This window comes from Pimephales promelas, chromosome 11 (genome assembly GCF_988280905.1).
Source record: "Pimephales promelas chromosome 11, fPimPro1.hap1.1, whole genome shotgun sequence".
In the NCBI taxonomy this organism is placed as follows: domain Eukaryota; kingdom Metazoa; phylum Chordata; class Actinopteri; order Cypriniformes; family Leuciscidae; genus Pimephales; species Pimephales promelas.
Genome location: NC_142779.1, coordinates 30,878,031 through 30,901,836, shown reverse-complemented (window position 1 = coordinate 30,901,836; position 23,806 = coordinate 30,878,031). Strand labels below are relative to the sequence as shown.

Genomic DNA, 23,806 nt, shown 5'->3' with positions numbered 1-23,806 from the left:
CTTTTCTGATACGTTACTCATCTTGGATAAAATGGATAAAAAGCTGTGCTTACATATATATCAACGTACTTATTATTTAAATATTAAATATAATTTAAATATTAATTAATATTAATTTATTAGTGGATGTTTCAGGTTGCAAGAGGAAAAATTGGTTCAACTTTAAATTCAAATTTGCTTATATTATTTCTAAAATCCTGATTGCAATTTCTTGAAAACATAAATCATTATCATAAATGTGTCTCTTTTTTTGGTTACATGACTTTTAACCTGCCGTCAAGCTTTTAATTTGAAATCGTGTTTTTAATGTTCTCCAAGTGAACTGTACTAACGTCTATGCGTTACACTGTACAGATGGTTTTGTTGTTGTGATGTCTCCTATGTTTGTGTGACGGGCACCACCTCTATCAGCCTCTATTATTGTCTGTATGTCAAACCAGGTGCAAAGAAAGATGAATTCAGCTAAAATCAAGCTTTTGGTGAGTATCTTGTTACAGAAAAACTTATAAGAATGTAAATGTGTGTAAGTTAGCCGTTACCTTGAAATGGAATATAAGTCGCTTTGGCTAAAAAAGCGTGTGCCAAATGTAAAATGTAAAAAGTAAAAATGTAAATTTACGTGAAAAGTCATACTGTTGCAGTTCACAGTTCAACCTAGTTCAGCAGGATTGAATTGATTCATAAGTGAAGGAATGTCATAATATAGTCACATGATTGCGAAAAACATTAGACTAAAGAAGTTTAGCAGCTACACGAGACTTTTATCTGGTGTAAGTGCAATATTGTCATAGCCTCCAAAACAGCTGTTTCGTCTCTCATAACAACTGTATATTTCTCTCATAACATCTGTAGCAAATATATTTTTCTCATAACAGCTGTATGTATTACTATACAGTTATTTTATCCGAACTTTGTATATCATTCGTCTGACTTCTGATTTCTTTTCTTAGCTATAACGTTAGCCTACTGGTTTTCTGTTTAAAATGCAATTTTCCTACTCATTTTTAAAAATGCTGAATCTGTCTTTCCTGTCATACTGAAATACACTTCCCTTCACTGTCTCGAAACCCATCTGACAACCGACAGTCTATGCTACCCACACAACATTTGTGGTTAACATGATAGCCAGAAATGTTGATTCCTAGGAGCCGCTATAAGAAAGAACCAAATTACATTTAACCCTCTTATCTCATTTGTTTCTCCCAGACAGCATTGATAGTGAGAGAGCAAAGTCAGCAAACTGAGACATGTTGCTGCAAATTCTACAAAGAACAAATGGTTGGAGCTCCTCTTCACGCTAATTTTATATTTTTTTATACTCTTTTTACTGTATGCCAACAGTTGTCTCATTTGTCTTTTTCTTCTAATGAATTTGAGGAAAAACCTCAAAGTTTATTTTTCAGTAAAACACATTTGAGAACTTTAGTTTAACTTTTTTAGTGTTTTTCAAATCAGAGAGAGAGAATAAGAGAAAGACAACACAGTGTTTGTTTTGACATAGAGAGTAAGAAATACCTCTGCTTAATTTCATCCGTATTTCTTGGTGTATGATTCAACAACAAGAAAACAAACAAACAAACAAAAAGTTTAAATGGTTGCTTCCAAACATACTAGTATATTACAAAGTAATACATACAAGTAAGAATAATGTTGATTTGTTAAGGCAGAATGTATACAACTAAATTCAATGAAATTCAATGTCACCTGGTGGCTATTTTTGGTACTACGCCTAAATAAAATCTCATGGGAACTTCAATTTTTGTGATATCAACTTCAAATTTGGAACATAACTTGGTTAGATTTATGGCTTTGATTTTATGGTAATTTTAGAGTAAAAACTATTTTGTAAAATATCTATTTTATATCAAAAAATATATAGTACAGATTTGATTTACTGTAAATTAAAACTTCCATAACTTTTTCATACTTTCGTTTTTTGAAGTGTTTTCACTTCAGCAATAATCTGCAGAGTGTTTTCTTTTAAACAAGACCAAACTGGGTATATATTTCAAAGCATTCTTGAATTACAACCATTTCAGTTTTGAATAGTGCATTTTAACCCCCATTCTCAAAAGGGACAGGAAAATGGTTAATGTAGTATGCATGTACAGTGTGGTAGCAATAAAATACAGCAAAAACTGTGGGCCTAAATATTACAAAAAAAAAAAAATGTTGCACCTTTTTTTAAACAATCACTAACAGCTGTCAAAAAAACAAATACTATTTATTTCCCCTTTTTATGTACTCATATTTGAGAACTTTAGAACTAAATGAATGAGCGGCTTCCAAGTAATACATGTTTTTTCTTACAATACAATACAAAATCATAAACTACTGTGGAAACGCATTTACCAATTAATGTACAACAACAACAAAAATCATGTGATTAGATAACTGCACTAACCAGCATATAAATCTTATTGGACACCATCTCAAAAGTTGTTTTAGTCATTCTAAAATGCCTGAGAAAAAAAAAAAAACTGTGTCGCTTCCCACAGTTGCAGCTTTGTTTCTCTATATCCAAATAAAAACCACCTAACCACTGCCCAGAATACCACTGACAATCCATGAGTGGTTCTCAACAATCCGCTCACATTTCACCCCAAAATTACTAATATGTATATATTAGGGGTGTCACGATTTCGATATTAAATCGAAATTGATCGAAATTAATTCAATGGTATCGAAATCGAAATAAAAAATGGTATCGTCGATACTGCCACGCCCCATGTCGCGTCCGTGATGGAAAGTTCAGATCGTTTTACTGACTCTATTGTTCAATCTCGTTCATCAAAATGAACTAAACTTTTTTTCTAGTCATTTCAGGGGCTTTAAATGTTATACTATTAAGTTATGTTACTTGTTTTTGTTATATTTTAAATTTGGCAATGGTGTAGTGTACATCGTGAACAAATTTATATTGCATAATGCATAAATGTGTAGTCTAAAAATTGCATAGCAATCTGCGCTTTACATTTGTTACATTTTTTTTAAAAATCGAGAATCGAATTGAATCGTGACCTTAGAATCGATAACTTAATCGAATCGAGGATTTGGAGAATCGTGACACCCCTAGTATATATATATATATATATATATATATATATATATATATGTATATCCTATTTATCCTATCCTATTCTTAGGAACACACGTTCAATTTCTCATTAATGCAATTATCATGTTTTTCTTGGAGTCTATATTGTCAAGTATTCTTTGTTGTGTGCATTTAGTTCCATGATATTACCAACAGACACTATCAACTGTACCCTTTTGTAATGATGACATCGTATCTTTCTAATGGCTCTGCATAAAACCTTTTACACTGTAGTGATCATATTTGCCTCCGTTACTATTGGTGAATGATCGTTGTCTTTTTTTTTTTTGACAGATATCAAAAATATGTTCTAAGAATGTTCTGCTAACATTCCTATTAGTTATGAAAAAGTTATTTCTGAACGTTCTGAAAAAAAGATTAAACCAACGTGCAACGAATATGTAAAAACAAAACAAAAAAACCCATAAACGATGTATAAATAATGACCGTTATATTGACATTGCTGAAAGAATTTTTGCTCATAACTTTGAGAGAACCTTGGCTGTACATTGGTGAAAGTTCTGAGAACGCTCCCTGTTAGCTGGAGAGTGAGCAACGGCCTTGGTAACAATGCAATTTAATGCTAGTAAATAAATGTCAAGAGTTTTCAGGAACGAACCCAATCGCAGACAGTTTGCTGACACACAAGGTTTATTGAACAAAAAGGGAAAATAAAACCCCACGAGGGGGGAAAAACAGCACAGGCAAAGCAAAAGACTAAACAATACTAGACTGAGACTAAGACACAAACTTCACAGGAACAAAATAACTATTACAAGAAAACTTTTTAGACAGATCTCAAGACAAGGTACTCACAATTATTACCGTGTGGATACACACACAATCAATCACAATGAACCAGCACAGGACAGCAAACACAAGGGAATAATATAGGGAGAACAGATAACGACAGCAGGTGACACCGATCAGGCAATTAAGAAAAGATGAGGATAACAAGTGGGCGGGGTAAGCGAACGAGACAACACAAGCACACAGCCCAAAAACAAGGCCATGTGCCTGCACACAAAACATAGGTCTGTCATGATCCTGCCACAGGACTAGAGAAAGGAAATGACAAGAGGGCAGAATCATGACAGAATCCCCACCTTAAGGAGCGGCTCCCAGACGCTCCAAAAGAGGACATCACACACGAGACATGACAGACTGGGAAATGGACACAAACCAACAAAACATGACAAATAAAAGCAACGGCATACAAGAATATACAATAATGGGATTGGGATGCATCAATAAAAATAACAAACAAGGGAGGGGGGGTGGGGGAACAAGAAAGTTCATAGGGCGTTGACCAGGAAGGGTGACACGTGGAGAAGTGCAAGGAGAACTAGACTGGGACGGGGAAGGACACGGTACAGGACAAAAGACAGGGCGAGATGTAGCCGACTGTGGGGCGGAGAAGGGCAACACTGTGGTTGGCTGAAGAGCAGGAAAGGGATCAGTGTTCTCCGTAGCAGAACCAGAAACAGCGCTCATCACATCAGATTCAGAAGAGGTGCTGCTCATGTCAGACTCTGAACCTGCGATGTCCGCAGCTGACACTGGGACCGAGTTGACAGGAACAGACCCTAGAACAGTGTTGTCTGAAACCGGCTCGGGAACAGCGTTGGCAGAGACAGTTTCGGGAACAGCGCTGGCTGAAGCAATACCCTCAGCAGCTGGTCGCTCGGGAACGACGCTGGTAGAATCAGCGCCCTCAGCAGCTGGTCCAGGAACCGTTCCCTCTGCTTCAGACTTCTGAGCTGCCTTCTCTGTGGCAGACTCTGGAACGGCTCTTTCAGTAGTAGTGAAAGGTTGAGAAACAGTCACGGGCTCAGGGGAAGGAAGAGACGAGGAACGGCAGGCCCCCTTCTTCCTCCTCTTTCTCCTAGGGCGTGAAGCAGAGACCAAAGCCAGATCTGTGAGCGGCTGGGGAAGCGAAGCAGGAACCGTGACGGCTGAAGTGGCTTCCTCTGGCTGGGTCGACTCTGTCGCTGAGGACTCTGAAGGAGACTCCCATGAGGTCCGTCTACCTCGTTTCCCACAAAGACCGAAAGAAGCAGATGAAGTCTCAGGAGTCGTGGAGGAGCTAACCTGGTTCCCAAACGTCGCGACGCCAATCAAACGACCCTCAGGAATAACTGGCAGCCAGGCAGAAGGAGAAGATCTCTTGGAGGAGCCCTGCAGCTCATCACGACACAAACGGTCCACCACTTCACGAAACGGACGACGGATCAGCCCCTCCCGTTCAGTCAAAGGAGGAGGACCCTTGAGACCCGCGATGAAGTATGAATTGAGGAGAATCTCTGGCAAGAACCTCCTCCTCTCTTCCACAGCCTGGGCGTACTCTCTCAACGACCTCTCTCCCTGGGCAGGAAACGGTGCCTTGCCACTGATCATGTCAGAGGTAGTCGACAGCCACCATTGTTCAAGGGGATCAGATTGTTGCTTGGCAGAAGAAGACAAACTGTCTGCTGGGTTCTTCTTTGGCTGGTTCATTCTGTCATGAGTTTTCAGGAACGAACCCAATCGCAGACAGTTTGCTGACACACACCAGGTTTATTGAACAAAAAGGGAAAATAAAACCCCACGAGGGGGGAAAAACAGCACAGGCAAAGCAAAAGACTAAACAATACTAGACTGAGACTAAGACACAAACTTCACAGGAACAAAATAACTATTACAAGAAAACTTTTTAGACAGATCTCAAGACAAGGTACTCACAATTATTACCGTGTGGATACACACACAATCAATCACAATGAACCAGCACAGGACAGCAAACACAAGGGAATAATATAGGGAGAACAGATAACGACAGCAGGTGACACCGATCAGGCAATTAAGAAAAGATGAGGATAACAAGTGGGCGGGGTAAGCGAACGAGACAACACAAGCACACAGCCCAAAAACAAGGCCATGTGCCTGCACACAAAACATAGGTCTGTCATGATCCTGCCACAGGACTAGAGAAAGGAAATGACAAGAGGGCAGAATCATGACAATAAATTAAAGGCAAAATTGGTGAATTTACATTAAGACTTTATGTTACACAATATTTATTTGAAATTATAATAAAAATAGTAAATGTGCACTGTTCATTTATGAGGATATCATATTATCAGCTGTATATTAGAGAGTGGATTTTGTTATTTACACAGTGAGTATGTTTGTCATCTTCTAGGTAAATGTCAGTCTGGTGTCATGTGATTGAGTGGAGTACAGGAGGAGCATGTGAGAATTTTGTAATTAGGCTAGTTTGAGCAAATGCACTAAGGCATTACCAGTTACTCCAGCATTCCTTGAGTGACGCACCAGAGGGGATTGGGATAGAGACAGATTGTTCTGTGTAACTGGCTCACATGCTGTACTTTGAGTAATGTTGTGGAGGTGTTTTCTCATGTCTCTTGCAGCGCTGTTAGTCCTGACGGAGTGTTTGCTTCTTTCTTCCTTGTGATCTGAGCAGCCAGCATCTCCAGAATGGCAGACTGGTTTTAAAAGGAGAGTGACTGTAATCTCACAGCAGCAGAGGGGCTGACAATCTAGTAAGTTTGGATACACTCTTTCCTTCATTTTTATTGGTTCTGTGTTTTATTGAAGTGGTTGTTATATTTTTTGAAATTCCTTCCTCTTTAATGCTTAAGCAAACATGGATATGAATGATCATGTGACTTATGTACAGTAGGTAAGGCATGCTATTAGTCTACTTTTTTTTACTTATTTGACATTCTTTTTATATCAGACTTATTTTTTTTTTCACCTGGTGGATGATAAACTGCCATAAATATCCCAAAAGGGAGAAACTGAGCCTTGTCTAGAAATCTGAATAGCCTTTCTCAAGCACCAATGTTTTCTCCTAACTGAACGGAAACACCAAGGTGTGCTTAAAAAAAGAACAAAAACAAAAAACTGCGCTCAGTTGAAGTGGATTTTTTTTTTATGAAGCTCATAAACTACTGTGGAAACGCATTTACCAATTAATGTGCAAAAAAAAAAAAATCATGTGACTAGATAACTGCACTAACTAGCATACAAATCTTATTGGACACCATCTCAAAAGTTTTTTTAGTCATTCTGAAATGTCTGAGGCAAAAAAAAACAACAACCTTTAGTCGCTTCCCACGGTTGCAGCTTTGTTTCTCTATATCCAAATATATGGGCTACAACAGCAGAAGACCCCACCGGGTACCACTCATCACCCTCTACAAAGAGGAAAAAGAGGCTACAATTTGCAAGAGCTCACCAAAATTGGACAGTTGAAGACTGGAAAAAATGTTTCCTGGTCTGATGAGTCTCGATTTCTGTTGAGACATTCAGATGGTAGAGTCAGAATTTGGCATAAACAGAATGAGAACATGGATCCGTCATGCCTTGTTACCACTGTGCAGACTGGTGGTGGTGGTCTAATGGTTTAATGGTTTGGGGGATGTTTTCTTGGCACACTTTAGGCCCCTTAGGCCCCGTCCACACTACTGCGTTTTCGTTTAAAAACGGAGAATTAAAACGAATACGATCTCCGTCCACACCAGCGTTTTATCTGCATATTAGAAACGATCTCCGTCCACATTAAAACGACTGAAAACGCGGATCACGTGACCATTCACCAACACTGGGCATGCGCGTGCCGGTGTAAACAGTGAATGACGAATCAGGGAAGGATACGTCATGACTGATAACACCCAATCATAGAGCCAAGCGTCAGCGTTTCTGAAGTTCTCCGTTTTGTCTCGTCCACACTAAAACGCCCTCCGGAGATTCAAAAATGCAAAACGCAGCTGCAGCGTTTCTAAACTTCTCCGTTTTAGGTCTTCGTTTTCCCCGTTTTAGTGTGGACGGGAGGTGCAAAATAGCAAAAGGTCTCCGTTTTTAAACGAAAACGCAGTAGTGTGGACGGGACCTTAATGCCATTTGGGTATCGTTTAAATGCCACGGCGTACCTGAGCATTGTTTTTGATCATCTCCATCCCTTTATGGCCACCATGTACCCATCCTCTGATGGCTACTTCCAGCAGGATAATACACCGTGTCACAAAGCTCGAATCATTTCAAATTGGTTTCTTGAACATGACAATGAGTTCACTGTACTAAAATGGCCCCCACAGTCACCAGATCTCAACCCAATAGAGCATCTTTGGGATGTGGTGGAACGAGCCAACATTTCTAAAGAATGCTTTCAGCACCTTGTTGGATCAATGCCACGTAGAATTAAGGCAGTTCTGAAGGTGAAAGGGGGTCAAAGATAGGGGGTCGAAGATGGTGTTCCTAATAAACCTTTAGGTGAGTCTATATATATATATATATATTTGTATATAACACTTTACTCATTAATAGTTCCACTTTCTATTCCATTTCTTTTGTATCTTTGTTTTCTGTTTTTTTTTTTCAAACTAACTGCCAAAGATGCTTTTCTTACTTAGAATTTGTCTTGTTTCCAGTCCGTATATCTAAACATTCTTAAATCAAGATGCATATTTTAGATATGTAAAATAGCATAAGATATATTGGGCCAGATTAACTAACAGCTGACACTAACCCTCTTTTGTTGTGAAAAAACTTCTGTCAGAATTTACTAAGTTTTGCTATAGTCAATTTACAGGTGTTTGTGCAATTATTTAATGCCCCAAAAAGCATGTCTTAAACCAGATGCTAATTTAGCGCTGCTTTTGGTGGAGTGCGTTGGTCATTGTGGAAATTATCTGGCTGCGTCTGTGTTCTTAAATTTGCTCATCATCAGTACATCAAGCGCTAAACTTTCCACTCCCATCGGCACTTTAGTGGAATTGCCTTCTCAGGATAGTTTGCCCTGTTTAGTAAACGTGGCCCTTTTTCTTGTTTTCTGGGAGGAAAAAATATCTAAATTAAGTGAGTTTTTGCTTAAAACAAGCAAAATTATCTGAAAATAAGATCTCTTAGTCCATTGGCAGATAATTTTGCTTGTTTAAGCAAAAACTCCCTTAATTTCTAGTAATAATTTTTAGATATTTGTACTAAAAATAAGACAAAAAGACTTACATATTGTTGGTCTTTTGTTGGTTCTGCTTCTATTGATTTCCTCATTTCTCATTCCTCAAAGCATCTGCTAAAAGATTAAATGATCATTTATAAGCATATAGTTATATTCCTGACCGTTTTTGTAACAATCACATCCGTTTACCGCCATTATTGTATTGGCAAGTGTTGCAAAAACAGGCACCACTCACTTTTTTTACTCTGAAAATCTAATACATTTTAGATTTTTACCCTTCATTAGTTTAATGTCTAATACATTTTTTTACCCTTCTCCTCTTTTTCTCTTTTTTCCAGCATTAGTTTATCCTGGTCTACCTCACCTATACAATCCGTTGGATTTCCCTCCGTCCGTCCATCCTCTCTCTTTGAGAATGGATGGTAAGCAGTCTCTTCAGGCCAGCACGAACTCCACCTACATTCCTACTGCCATCTCCTCCATGTCTGACGAAGAGCATTCAGAAGGTGAGGCGGCGGGGGAGGACACTTCCCCATTGCTGTCCCGACTGCAGCCAGCGGGACCCCTAGCGACCCGTCGCTGCCCAGAGGACTCCTACAATCTAGTGTACATCATCTTCTTCCTGATGGGTATCGGCTCTCTGCTGCCCTGGAATGTCTTCATCACAGCCAAACAGTACTGGCTCTACAAGCTCAGTAACAACTCCAGCCCCGCTGGTCAGGAGGAACCTCACAATGACCTCAGCGTAAGTGTGTTTTAAAAAAAATATATATTTTGTTTATAATTTACATGATTTTATCTATTTGCACACTGTAAAAAAGAAAAGGGAAGAAACTGGCAGCTGTGGTTGCCAGAAATTCACAATGAAAAATATGATGACAATATTTTAGTGTGTATATTTGAATATTTTACACCTTATAATTGTATATTAAGCAATATAATGTTAATTATAAACCAATTATTAAGTACCAAAATTGTGTTTTACCTAAAAATGTAATGAGAGAGCGGCACAATAATACAAGTGTTAAAACTCAGTTTATCATAAGTGGTCTTTCCATTAAACATTGTGCAACACAAAGACAAAACACCATCAGGGTAACACATATGACACTAAATTAAGCAATAAACAATAACTAAATTACTGAAAATGTACATCAAATTATTTTTTGGTGTGAAAAAATCAGACGATTCAGAAACTTATAATAGCGAGCAATAGCGAGAAAAAAGGTCAGAATTGCGAGTTTATATCATTCATTTCTGACTTTTTTCACACAATTGCAAGTTTATTTTACTATGCTTTAAATTATAGTTTTTATATACAAAAACTATACATTTGACAGTATTTTACAATTTAAATATAATTTGATGAAAGTCGTTTACAAAAGGTTGTGATGGGTCTAGATGGCGCAGGCTAATAGGTCCTTAACTCAACCTGCTTGCAATCACATCATTCTCTGTAGGGCACAGCTGATTGGTTCCTGTTGTATCAGTAGCTGATAAGCTTGTGTGCTCAGCCTTCAAATACTTGGTCAGCATGTGACTTATACGGTGTTCAGAAACCCTCCCCTTCCCCAGCTCCACCTGTATAGATCTGCTATGAGTAATTCATGTATGCTATAGACCTTATGCACCAGTGCGATCGCTCTGTATATTACTATGGCATTCGTGTCGAGGAGTAATTAGCTGGTGAAGTGGATTTACTTATTGTAGAGTTAACAAAAGTTATCATTAGCATTGTAATGTTTTATTTATCATAAGCATTGTAAAGCAGATGTCTTAACAAATGTCGACCGGGAACTTTTTTACGAGCAGTTCATTCATACCTATGCAAGATCACTGTGATTGACCGCAGCGCTGAAAAGGGGCGGGGCTACATAAGGTCTATATTGTGCAGCATGTCTTACTTGCTCACAGTACTTGCTCTGCAGAAGCAGCATCATAGCAGATCTATACCATCAAGACCAAAACATTGTTATACCCAAGCCAAACACTACAGTAAAACTTACAGTAAATCAACGGACAGGATTTTACCATGACAATTTAACGTTTTTTTTAATAAATAATTACAGTGTGCCTTTGAAGAATAGTAGGTTTTACATAGGAAATACACAGTATATTGCACAGCCATGTGCCAGATGTTGCTAAAGCGTGTCAGATGACAGAGAAAGTGTTTGTCACCTACTTGCTACCACACTGAAGAACTATTTAAAGGAATCACAATCTCTGTGCTTTTGCTCACTCCAGCATTCTCAAGGTCTTGTGATATTTGACAGAACTGACGTTCTTTTCATATGCAGAATCACATGACCTCTTTTTGAGGGTCACTGAAGGTAAAATAAAGTAAAATGGGTAGAACATGTCCCCTTTAGACGGGGACATTAGTTGCATTAGTGTATGACTGTGATTTATAGTGTTAGGGCTGGTTTGCATGTGACAGAACGTGTTTTTTCCACTACGCTACTTTTCCATTGTTTTTCTATGTAAACACACACTAGACGCACCATTGTGCTCACGTAGTTTGCAGCGTCTTATGCATCACACGTGTTCAAAAATGTGGTCATCAAATAACATAAATTAAGTTTTTAAAAAAAACAACTTTTGTGACCTTGCGGTATTTTTCCATTCCAGTCTCGCATTTTTCAAAGCAAAAAGGTTTTAGTCTACTGTTGTCATTCCTTCTAGACTGCAGTTGATCTAATTACGCCCACTGGGTGCATTTTAATGTTTGTTTCTAAATATATTGAATCAGCAGGATTTTATAGCTTTTATGTTTGTATTTCTCTATTAGTTGCTGGGGTGTCAAAAGCAGATCACATGATTTTAAACAGGAAGAAAAAAACATTAGGTTTTTACATCAGTTCTAGTATTTGGATCATTGACTTTTAAACTAAGTTGAGCATTCTTGGTTAAGTTGCCATAAACAGAAATCTGGACTTTTTTTTTTTCTGAAGAGATATAGAGATATTCGTATAAGTTACAAATTCAAAAGTATGATTTGAATATTTTTCCTCTTCCCTGTTTGTCACTCTCACTTCTGCTCAAACTTTAGTTTTATCTGACAGGGCAGGAAATGGTAAAAAGCATTTTACGAGACTCTTCGACTTGTGTTTGTGTGTCAGTCATCGGGAGCACATGAGCTTTGCCCTTTTGAGCATGTGGCATATTTCTCTAGGAATTGCAAGATGCATCACTAAGGATGACTGGCATATTTATTGTAGAGCCCGACCGATAAAGGATTTTAAAGGCCGATACCGATACAAATATTTTTGGGTTTAAAAACCTGATATTCCGATATATCGGCCGATATTTTTTTTTATTAAATATTGTTGGATTTCACACACGTGGAAAAGAAAAGCTAACTTTTTTGCACAAGATACGATACTTTTTCTCTGTCTAAATATTCCCTCCTCGCAAGTATAACTTTTTATACAATGCAGGGACTGTAACTAGAGATATGCTAGTTATAAATACAGTAATAATTACTTTATTTAGGCAGAAAAAGTTCATTGTGGTTTCCAAGCTCATTAATATTAACGTTAGCGGTCTTCCACTGATGATAGTGGCATTAGCTTGCTTTGTGGTTAGCTAGTCTATGATGAGCCATAATTTAGCAATAGATAACATCATACTGCAAATTGTAAAACATACATTTTCAATATAACAGGCCAAGGAGAGATGATTAAAGCGTGTTTCGTCCGTTTTTATTTTTTAAATATTCATTTATCGGCCATTATAACTGCCGATACCGATATTATGGAAAATGCCTAATATCGGCCGATATATCGATCTGGCTCTAATTTATTGCTTAGCATTAAAGGGACTATATGCAGAATTCAGAAACCCTTGTTATTAGTGACACCGGTGGCGGTTAAGTGAACTGCAGCCAGCAACTTAATGCTCGTGCCACTTAAAGCACACTTAACATACAAGAGACTGGACGTGATTCAAAGCCCTGATATACCTTTGCAGCGATATACTGTTAACGAACATCCCAACGCCTTTTATGCTGCTGAGAGAGACGTTTAGAGCATAGACGGTAAGAAATGGACAGAGCCATCTCATTGGAACTCCATTGAGACAAGTGAAGCTTTTTTTTTTTTTTTTTTGGCGATTATTTTTTTTAAATTTTATTTTATTTTTATTTTTTTTAGCACTTCCGTTCCTGACGCGCAGACTCAAACCGACTAAAAACAGAGCTTGATGACGTAGATGTGACGTGGCCAACCCGTCTGTCTTCTAGTGCTGTGGCATGAGAAATCTGAATCATTCCCTTCCGAAACTCGCAGAGGTGGAGAGTGTGAGTCGGAGCTGTCCATGAGCTAGGAGCTGGAGAAACTTTTGCTAGGTATTCTGATTAATCATTTTGTCATTTTGCCTCCACGTTTCCCCTTCTTCTCCTGTCCATATGGTAATCTCTCTACTGCGCGACAGAGAGTTGATGGTTATGACGCAATCGTTAGCCTACTTTTACAAAAAACTGCTTCTACGGGGCCATAACATAAGCTACAAGGTAATGGAGCATTTTATACATTGTCCTGTTTCTTTAGAAATAAATAAAAGACAAATGGGGTCTTCAAACGCCTTAGATGTAAAGTTATTCGCTGTCAAAGTGACGCCAAAATGAATGGGAGTCAATGGAAATGCTAACGCAAGTGAAGTTCTGCTACAAGATGGCAGCTCCCGCGAGGCTTCAACTTCCGGATTGGGGTTTAGAGGAATACTTAAATGTGCTGCACACAGCAATAAGAAAGCAGCAGTTAAGGAAGCTTCTGCGATGTGGATATGTTTGCACGTGCTCTGCGATTCACATGCATCACGACAACAGATAGTAATAGGTAATTTGGGATTACAAAGTTAAGAATCTGTTTAAGATCTGCTGATCCTACGTCCTGACATGACGTCACATGAAAAACAAAGGGGAACTACACTGTATTGGGCATTCAAGATGAACATGATGGCATCAGTTTCCAGTGAGGGTGGTTTATCAGTCGTTGATCTTCCTATTGAGAATGTTTACATTGGTCTTAGTTCTTGCTACTGTTTTATATCATTTGGGGTACTATATTCTAAACAGTCTGAGGTAATTGCCTGTATTGTCTGTCTTTAGATGCTTTTGTTTTTGTGGTTACTTCCAAGGCTGTGTAAGGTCAACACTCAATATCTTTAAGGACTGCACTTAAAGCCTATAAAATACTCAGACTTGATGACTGCAGCTACCAACAGCAAGTGTTCTCAATGAAAAATCCAGCTGAAGATACACAACCGAGTCTCCTGGTCTTCGCTTCTGACATTTCCAATAGTAAAGAAATACAAATTACTGAGGAAAACGCTGTCACAGGACTGAACCAAAACGCAACGAAAAAACACAGAATGGGGCATACCTATGGCTTCTTAGCTATAAACATTTATTTTTACTGTATTTTTCTGTCTGAAATTTGTAAAATGTTTTTCAGTGAGTCATATCTGGAGACCTGGGTGACCAATACATGTCAATAAATTATATAATACAATTAATGATTGCGAATTGCTGAAATTAACCTTTATTCTACACAAGGTTTATCAAAAATATTTGGAAACAGAAAATGTGGGTTATCTATTTACAAATCTGATTCTGGACATACTGTACAAACACAGAATCACTATTATCAAATAATGATCTTATGTCAAATAGCAGCAAATTAATCATCCAAGGCAGCCTATCGGTCTGTCAACTTGATTTGAATTAAAAGTTGAATACTTTCTGCAATACGTCTGATTCTGATTGGTCAATTGTGGTATTCTGCAATCATATATGAAATTAAGCTAACTGCCCTTTGTAGCTGTGCTAGTTTCCTCTTTTTTTTCATTCTGCTCTCTAATTATTCTTGCATAATAATAATATCTCATGCCTATTTATTGATTGGGTTAGCAATAGTCATAAAGAAGTGTTATTTTGGACAAATGACTGGCATTGTCCCTTACATACACCACTGATGCATGTATGATTTTGAGAAACGCGAGTTGCCTGATGTTTTTTTTTCCTTCAGGATTACTTTGAGAGTTACATCTCCATCGCTTCCACAATTCCATCAGTGCTGTGTCTAATCCTCAGCTACCTCCTGGTCAACAGGTAAAACAAACACATCTGCACACTTTCTGTATTATCCAGCCAGAGCATGCGATTTATGATTTCAAATGCCTATAGATCAAGGAGGGACTTTGAGATTTGCAGATGAAAAGTAGCATTTGTTTGTCTTCCCTTAAAAACAGGCGCAAAAGGTTGCAACTTCTTGTGCAGCACAAACAAAGCATCTGTCTCCGCCTAAATTAAATCAGTTAACACACAGTGTCCTGTTCAAGTGTACTGTGGTATCTTTGTATCCGTTGCCAATTCCTGTACTTTTAGAGAATAAAGATCCACTGTGTCTGTTTTCAAACATTACATGTTCATCTCCAGGATTCCCTTTTTTGTGGGTTTTTTTTATGATATAATTTTAATGAGTCAATACAAGTTGCAAACGAGATCTTTGTGGCCAGCAAGTAAAGGAGAAACGTCATATACATAAAAATAGTAGCTAATAATGTTGACCCTCGGGATTGATGTCGACCTGTAAATAGGAGCTAAATTGGCTTTAGAACGTTACTTGACTTTCTGCTAACTATGTAGGAGCATAAGCAGCATGTCAATAAGCCTACACTGCAAGAAATTGCTGTAAAAAAAAAAAAGAATTGGTGCACTGATCTTTGAATATACCATCTGCCTCAAATTTCCTAATTGGTGCACCAGTATACATAGTTCCCACATGACGTCACAACATATAGGCATTTGCAGACCCGGCGCCATTGCTGAGGGCAAAATATTACAAGAAGCAATACGAGTTAAATGAAGTGAAATGAGTTTCGTGCTAAAAAGTGAAAATGGTCATCTCCTGCTGGGTCAATGGATGATAAAATCGTTATGGCTGGCGAGGATAAACAGGAAAGAAACTCGCTCAAAACACGCAAGAATTTGTTTGACAAAAGCACAATGTTGTGTTTTATTGCGAGTGTACACAAATAAGTTAACACATTGCAGTTTGAATAATGTCCTGTATGAACAAAATGACAAGGTATTAAAAACATACAAAACAAAAACAGATTTTTTTTTTTCCTTTTTACATTTAGACGTGAATGGCACATAGAAGCCTTGGGACTGAGAAACATACTGGGGGTGTAGGGTTTACCTCTTAAGAAAAGTATGGACCGTTTTCATATTTTGCCCAAAGTAATAAACTACTAACAATAATCTAATAATCAAAACTTTCATCATGACGACAAAACAAAGTTTAAAGTTTTTTTTTGTCATTCCTTGCCATCTTTAAATCATTTTCCAAATCATAACATTGTTTGTTATGAAATGCTCTTAATATGCTGATTAATAATGTTAAATGTATGGGAAAAAAACATCTAAAGGTGCCACGCGTACATAGAAAAAGTCTTGATCTTTGAGTTCATTTCATGAAAAATGGGGGCAAAAACAAAAGTGTGTATTTCTTTCAGGTTGTCCTCTCGGGTCCGGATACTGGCCTCTCTCCTGGTGATCTTGGTTGTGTTTGTGGTGACCACAGTGCTGGTGAAAGTGGACATGTCTGGATGTAGGATGCAGTTTTTTGGGGGTACTCTAGCCAGTGTGGCGCTGGTCAGTGGGGCGTCCAACATCTTCTCTGGAAGTGTTTTCGGTATCAGTGGCCATTTTCCCATGAGGATATCTCAAGCTATCATATCAGGTACAGCTGAACTTCCTTCTGAGTTAACTGAACGCACACCTCAGTCATTTAGGCCGTTTGTCCACCAAAGTGTTTTTTTTTCTAAGGTTAACGTATTTTTTCAATTGTTTTCAATGGGAGCGCCACATATTTAAAGGGTTAGTTCACCCAAAAATGAAAATTCTGTCATTTACTCAACCTCATATTGCTCCAATCCAAACCCATAAGACTTTAGTTCATATTCGTAACACAAATTAAGATCTTTTTTATGGAATCTGAGAGTTTTCTTTCCCTCTATAGACAGCTATGCTAAAACCATTGCTTCAAAAGGTTAATAAAGAGATCCTAAAACTAATCCATATGAATTGAGCGGTTTATGTCAAATTTTCTGAAGAGACACAATCACTTTATATGATGAACAGATTGAATTTAGGCTTTTATTCACATTTAAACATTGATCAAGCTCAAGCATGTTTGCTTGATGTGCAATAACTAATGAGGTTCATTCTCCTGTTACTCAGCACATTTAAGCTTCCACAAGAACCAATGAGGTTTGTTCTCAAATAAACACCAAATCAAATACTAGTAACACCGCCGTGGATATTCCATTTCATGCCAGTCAATGCATCTCAACTGAAAAACTGCACCCACAGCAAGGCGTTTAATTTCAGCTGGCTTAAAAATGATTTAATGGACACAGCCTTATTGTCAATGCTATTGCCATTGTACTGTTTTCTGAAATTATAGAGTGAGGTTTGGAGAATGATCTAAAGAAACTGAAAGTAGCTGTGAGAAGTAGTAGTCTGGCAGAACAATCATCAAACTTCAATCTAGTTTTTGTGTTTGTCAAAAAAAAAAATGGGGTTAGAATTATTGCATATTTCCAGATAAAAAGATTTTGAGCCAAAAAATTAAATGTAAGGAGATTCACAAATAATTACAATTTTTTTTTTCAAAAATTAAAAAATGAATAAAATGAGATTTGCAAATAAAAAAGTATTCACAAATATGTGTTCATGTCACAAACACGGCTTTGCCTGCTGTTTTTTTTGTGGACCGCATAACTCGAATTATGAATTCTCTGCTACACAAATTTGTGGATTTTGAAACATTTGAAATTTTCCAATTCTTTGAGTTCTCTCCACTGTTATTATAAGCCTTCCCGATTATTATTCGTTTCTTTGACGAAAAACGACAGTATTCCCTCGCCCTAATTAGAGCCAGACCGATATATCGGCAGGCCGATATTATCGGCCGATATTAGGCATTTTCCAAACTATCGGTATCGGCAGTTATAATGGCCGATAAATTAATATTTCAAAAATAAAATAAAAAAAGTTGTTACAGTGTAGTTGACTGATTGTCCTTTTAACTTTTGACAATGTGACTTAAGTATTTCTTTAATAGCACATGACAGTTATAGCAATGAGACATCATCTCTCCTTGGCCTGTTATACTGAAAATGTATATTTTACAATTTGCATTATGACGTTATCCATTGCTAAATTATGGCTCTAAATTATAGACTAGCTAACCACAAAGCTATGTAGCTAATGCCACTATTATCAGTGGAAGCGTTAACATTAATGAGCTTTGGTTCCTCGGTCCTGTTGCGACAATAAAAGAAACAAGTTCTTTTTAAAATGCATTATCATATTATTTTAGTTTAAATCATACATAACTACAAATAACTAATGTTAGAGAAATCTGTTAATGTTTTGTTGCGCGTTTCTGAAAAAAAAAAAATCGGCCGATATATCGGCATATCGGATTTTAAAACCAACATATATTTGTATTGGTATCGGCCTTTATCGGTCGGGCTCTAGCCCTAAACCTCCTCCTCTTCTTGGGGATTGCCTCTTCCATGTTAAATGTATCTGGTCCGTTGATAGCATAGGGTTAATATGCTAGCTTATTCTTCAGCTCCGACTTTCGCGTGCAGGCGCCGTGAACGAGCGCAAAAACAAACAACACCCGCCCCTGTCGGTGATTGGTTAGAACACTGTTTATTTTGATTTTGAGTGGTGGTTGTACCCATTTGTTTTTGTGTGCAGATCTCAGAGCCTAGGCTGCCTACATAGACACGTTTTTTGACAGCCTGCGTATGGGGCGGGCAGCTTGCGGATCGATATGAAAGATTAGATGAATGTGATCATTTTTGTTTTGGCCTGAAATCGCTGATACAACCTTTAAGCCATTAAGCCAGTAGCATATGATCCCCCTTAAATTTGCTCACCAACTGATTCGCTATCTTGTTTTCATCCAGTTACCGCTGCTCAGCTGCTTGATAATGTTCCAGCTGTGAGTCTGATGTCATCCCAACTTATCTTTTCAAGGAAGTGTTTGAAACCTTGAGTCCAGCTGTCACAGCTATTATTAACAATTCTCTAGCGAATGGAGTTGTACCTACTAGTAACTTGCTGTTATTCACCCATTTTATTTATTTGTGAATTTAATCCATTTTTGTAAAATATTTGTATATATTTGTGAATCTTGTTCTTATTGTTTGTGAATTTGTTTCATATTTGTGAATCTCTTTACATTTATTTGTGGCTATTTATCTGGAAATATACAACAATTCTTTTTTTCGAATACAATTTTTTTTATATCCCAAATTCTAACCCCCAGTCACCATGAAATGAAATTCTAGTATATATATATATATATATATATATATTGCAGTATGTATAAATGATTTACCCATGCACATTGTTTTATTTATTTTTTTTGTTCATTTTCCCAGGTAATCTTCAACTGAATAACTTCCCACATCACATGTTCTTTCCAAATCTTTCTTTCCACAACATGCTCGCTCAAGTTACAAAAACAAATGGGATGCACACCGATGTGCGAAATTGGATCTAGCATGTCTGCCAGCACTGTGATGACATCATTTTCTGTTACTTGCAACCAAGCGAACTTGAGGACGTGGCGAGTACAAACCAGGCTTAATCTTGCATCTTTTGACTTCAGGTCAGGCCATGGGCGGCACTTTGAGTGCATTGGCGTCGATAGTAGATCTGGCTGCCTCAAGTGACGTGACGGACAGTGCACTGGTGTACTTCATCACAGCTGACGTCTTCACCGTGATCTGTATCATCATGTACCTGCTGCTGCCCATACTCCCTTACTCGAGGTGAGTGAGTCTCCATATGTAGCACAAACATATGTAGCACATGTAGCACAAACACATTTCAGGTATGAACAGACCAGCTGACACATTTCCATCGTTGCACTGTATACATCGTCATACCACCCAACACTTGATAACCATTATGAACATTTCACTACACTAAACATCTGACCCTATGAACATAGTTTTCTTTCATTTGTCTCACGAGTTTCTGCCGTAAACCCTCACCACATCACATTCACAGTGTCGTTTGTTGAAAGGGAGCAGAAAGAGGAAGTGTGCTGCTGGTAGTGAATCCTTGAGTTTCATCAGCGGTTTCGTGACACCACAGTTTCGTGACACAGTTGTGATGTTGAGATCAGGAGTTGATGATGTGCCTCATTTCTGCTGAATATCAAATCTGTTGGTCAGCCAGACACAAAAAGAGAAGTTTAGCAGAATCTCTCTTCCATAAAATGTCACTGAAAGGAGACCGGCTCTATCAAAACCCAACAATTTAGTAAAGTAAAAGAACCATGAAAGTATAATTAAAGTTCATATTATTTTACATTCCAAATCTTTTGAAACTTTTGATGATAGAATTTTTGGATTAAAACTATTGGTGTAAATGCAATACTGCGAGATACCATTAAGTGGCACTAGAGTACTGTATTTACATGATACGATCACTAAATCATTTAATTATTACTCGTCTAAATCACAAGTAATTATTTAAATAATGATGATACAAAATTTGATCACTACTGTTTTGTGTTTTTGTCTAAATCATTGATTGTAAATCCTTACTTTTAAGAAGATCATTTTAATGTTTTCTATTCTTTTGGTCAGCATTATTTCCATGGCACATAGCATTGTTTTCTTCTTTTTTTTTTGTTAGAAGACACTACTGTTCAAAATGTTGGGGTCAGTAAGATTTTAAAAAGAGAGAAAATAGTACTTTTATTCAGCATAGCATTAAATATATCAAAAGCAACAGTAAAGACATTTAGGTTGCACTTTATTTTACAGTATGTTTACTTAGTGTACTTACCTAAGATATAACTGTAATATAAGGGAAATACATGGGTTAGGTTTAGGGGTAGGTTCAGGGTTAGTACAGTTATTACCCAATTATAGTAATTACTGTAATACGTACATATGTACATGGGGAACAGGACTGTAGAATATGGTTTCCATAAAAACAATAACTGTTTTTGAATAATCCTAAGAAATCTTTCTTGAGCAAGAAATCAGCATATTAGAATGATGATTCTGAAGGATCATGTGACACTGAAGACTGGCGTAATGATGATGAAAATTCAGCTTTGATCACAGCAATAAATATATTCAAATAGAACATTTTGAATTGTATTTATATTTGTCAAAATTGTATTTTCGAGCAAACAAATGCAGTCTGGGTGAGCAGAAGATACTTCTTTCAAAAACATTAAAAGTAACGGATAGAAAAAAACAAATACATAAATATGCGTGGTCCATTCCCATCACTGGGATCATTTAAAGCAATAACAAAACAACAGCACACAAATCACTGGCACAATGCTCAAAATGGTTACTGAGAGTCTATTATTAAATATTTACATTATTTTATTCAGTATAATTCTTAAACACACTGTAAGTTGATCAGTTGATTTAACTTAAAAAAGTGAGGAAACCTGTTGACTTAAAATTAAGTAAATAAAAATAAGTTCACAATTGAAGTTTATTTACCTAATCATTTTAAGTCAAGGTGTTTCTTCACTTTTTTAATCAACTGATCTCTCTTTACATTGCACATAGTGACCGTCCTTCACACACCACTACAGAGGTTTTCGTAATGTAATTTCCTGTCTTATGGTTTTCTTGTCACAACACAAAAGGCTTCCTACATGTTGGTTACAACAAAAGAAAAAAGTTTTAAAATCATCGATTTTATTATTTATATAGATGTTACGTTTCAGCAGGAGTAGAGGCGAGGGTCTTAATGCAGCAGTCTTCATTTTTAAATAACCAAAACAAGATTATCCACAAACAAAGACAATAAACTGAAGAAATATACAGTATTATCACAATATAACAAAAGCACTAAACATGACACAGGTAAAGAAAATAATTTGGAAATAAAGGAAAACAACAGAAGCAATGCAACAGAAATAGCATTCAAAATTGAACCGAAATGAACTTAACCAGCTGTAGCAATAGAAGTGTATAGTATTTCATAGAAATTTAATTATGGTCTATTATATATTACTAGTCCATTATATATTATTTAATAACAAATATATAATAATCAATGAAACCATTTATTTCAGTACCCAGACAGTTGCACCACCTAAACATTTGACCCACAACACAATTTCAACATATTCATCACAGTCATTGTCTGTATGAATTGCAACTTGAAAGGAGTAGATCACTTTACTCACCCCCATGTCATCCAAGATGTCCACGTCTTTCTTTCTTCAGTTGAAAAGAAATGAAGGTTTTTGATGAAAACATTCCAGCATTTTCTCCATATAATGGACTTCATTGGGAACCAAACGGTTCAAGGTCCAAATGAGAGTTTCAGTCAATAAGGGTCTTATCTAGGACCCTTCGAGTCATGACTTGAAAAAAAGATTTGTTCATTTTGAACAGGAGAGTCACGAATGCTCATCACAGAACAGAGCAAGGCGAGCATTTGTGCTTATAAAACGTAAACTTTTTTATTTATTTTTTAAATGACCAATCGTTTCGCTAGACAAGACCCTTATTCATCGTCTGGTGTCGTTTTAAGCTGCACTGAAACTCTCATTTGGACCTTGAACCGTTTGGTTCCCAATGAAGTCCATTATATGGAGAAAATCCTGGAATGTTTTCATCAAAAACCTTAATTTCCTTTCGACTGAAGAAAGAAAGACATGGACACCTTGGATGACATGGGGGTGAGTAAATTATAAGCAAAAATTTGTTGTTTTTTTTAAAGTAAACTACTACTCTAATTTTCTTTCATTTTCATTGACCATAATACCACGTGTCACTCTGTCTTTCAGATACTACATGGACTTGTCTGCTGCCCCCTTCAGTGAGTCTAACAGCCCCAGCAGCAGCTCAGCCTCGTCAGACGTATCCGTGCCCCCCCTCAGACCCATCCTGAAGAAGACCTGGGTGCTGGGCGCCTGCGTCTTCTACGTCTTTTTCATCTCCATCATGATTTTCCCCGCCGTCTCCTCGGGAATCCAGTCAATGAATAAAGACTCTGGAAACCCTTTGACTACCACATACTTTGTGCCTCTGACTAGTTTTTTACTGTACAACGTTGCAGACTTCTGTGGCCGCCAGGTCACGGCCTGGTTGCAAGTGCCGGGTCCGACCAGTCGCGTGCTGCCATTGCTGGTCATCTCCAGAACCGTCTTAGTACCTCTGTTCGTGTTCTGCAACTATCAGCCGCGGTATCACTTGCACAATGTATTTTTTGCACATGACCTCTTCCCCGTGGTCTTCATCTGTCTGCTGGGGATTTCTAACGGGTACCTGGGCACACTGCCCATGATCTACGGGCCCAAAGTCGTGCCGCGGGAGCTGGCTGAACCTGCAGGTGTCGTCATGTCCTTCTTCCTCACGCTTGGGCTAGCTGTGGGCTCTGCCGTCTCGGTGGCGCTCGTTCACTGTATCTGAACTCTAAGACAGACAGGCTGCCCTTCAGACTTTTAAAGGGATTGCCTCGGGACTGATCATTTACACTACAGCGCACCATTTTTTCTCAATTTTTTTTATTTTAATGGTCCTAATGACATCATGTATAGATTTTTTTTTTCTTCATTTTAATCTTTTACTTTTTTATTTTTATTGTCATCTTTTAAATGAACATATGTGGTCATGTCCGGGGCTCCGGGCCAATTTAGATAGACCTTTTATAATAAAATATTTGTATA

General features: G+C 37.5%; 1 protein-coding gene across 3 annotated transcripts; it reads left to right on the top strand.

Moving 5' to 3' along the window:
* Positions 1 to 321: 321 nt before the first annotated feature.
* On the top strand, positions 322 to 23,800 carry slc29a3 (solute carrier family 29 member 3). 3 transcript variants are annotated; one of them, XM_039674033.2, is made up of 7 exons: positions 322 to 479; positions 6,508 to 6,639; positions 9,398 to 9,804; positions 15,086 to 15,168; positions 16,578 to 16,804; positions 19,757 to 19,919; positions 22,925 to 23,800. In XM_039674033.2, exons 3-7 carry the CDS (start codon positions 9,475 to 9,477, stop codon positions 23,547 to 23,549), a joined length of 1,428 nt encoding a protein of 475 aa, XP_039529967.2. In that variant the 5' UTR covers positions 322 to 479; positions 6,508 to 6,639; positions 9,398 to 9,474; the 3' UTR covers positions 23,550 to 23,800. The 3 variants fall into 3 exon arrangements, with proteins under 3 accessions (XP_039529967.2, XP_039529968.2, XP_039529966.2); XM_039674032.2 differs by having other exon boundaries at positions 325 to 479; positions 6,561 to 6,639; XM_039674034.2 differs by lacking the exon at positions 6,508 to 6,639 and having other exon boundaries at positions 323 to 479.
* The last annotated feature ends 6 nt before the right edge of the window (positions 23,801 to 23,806 follow it).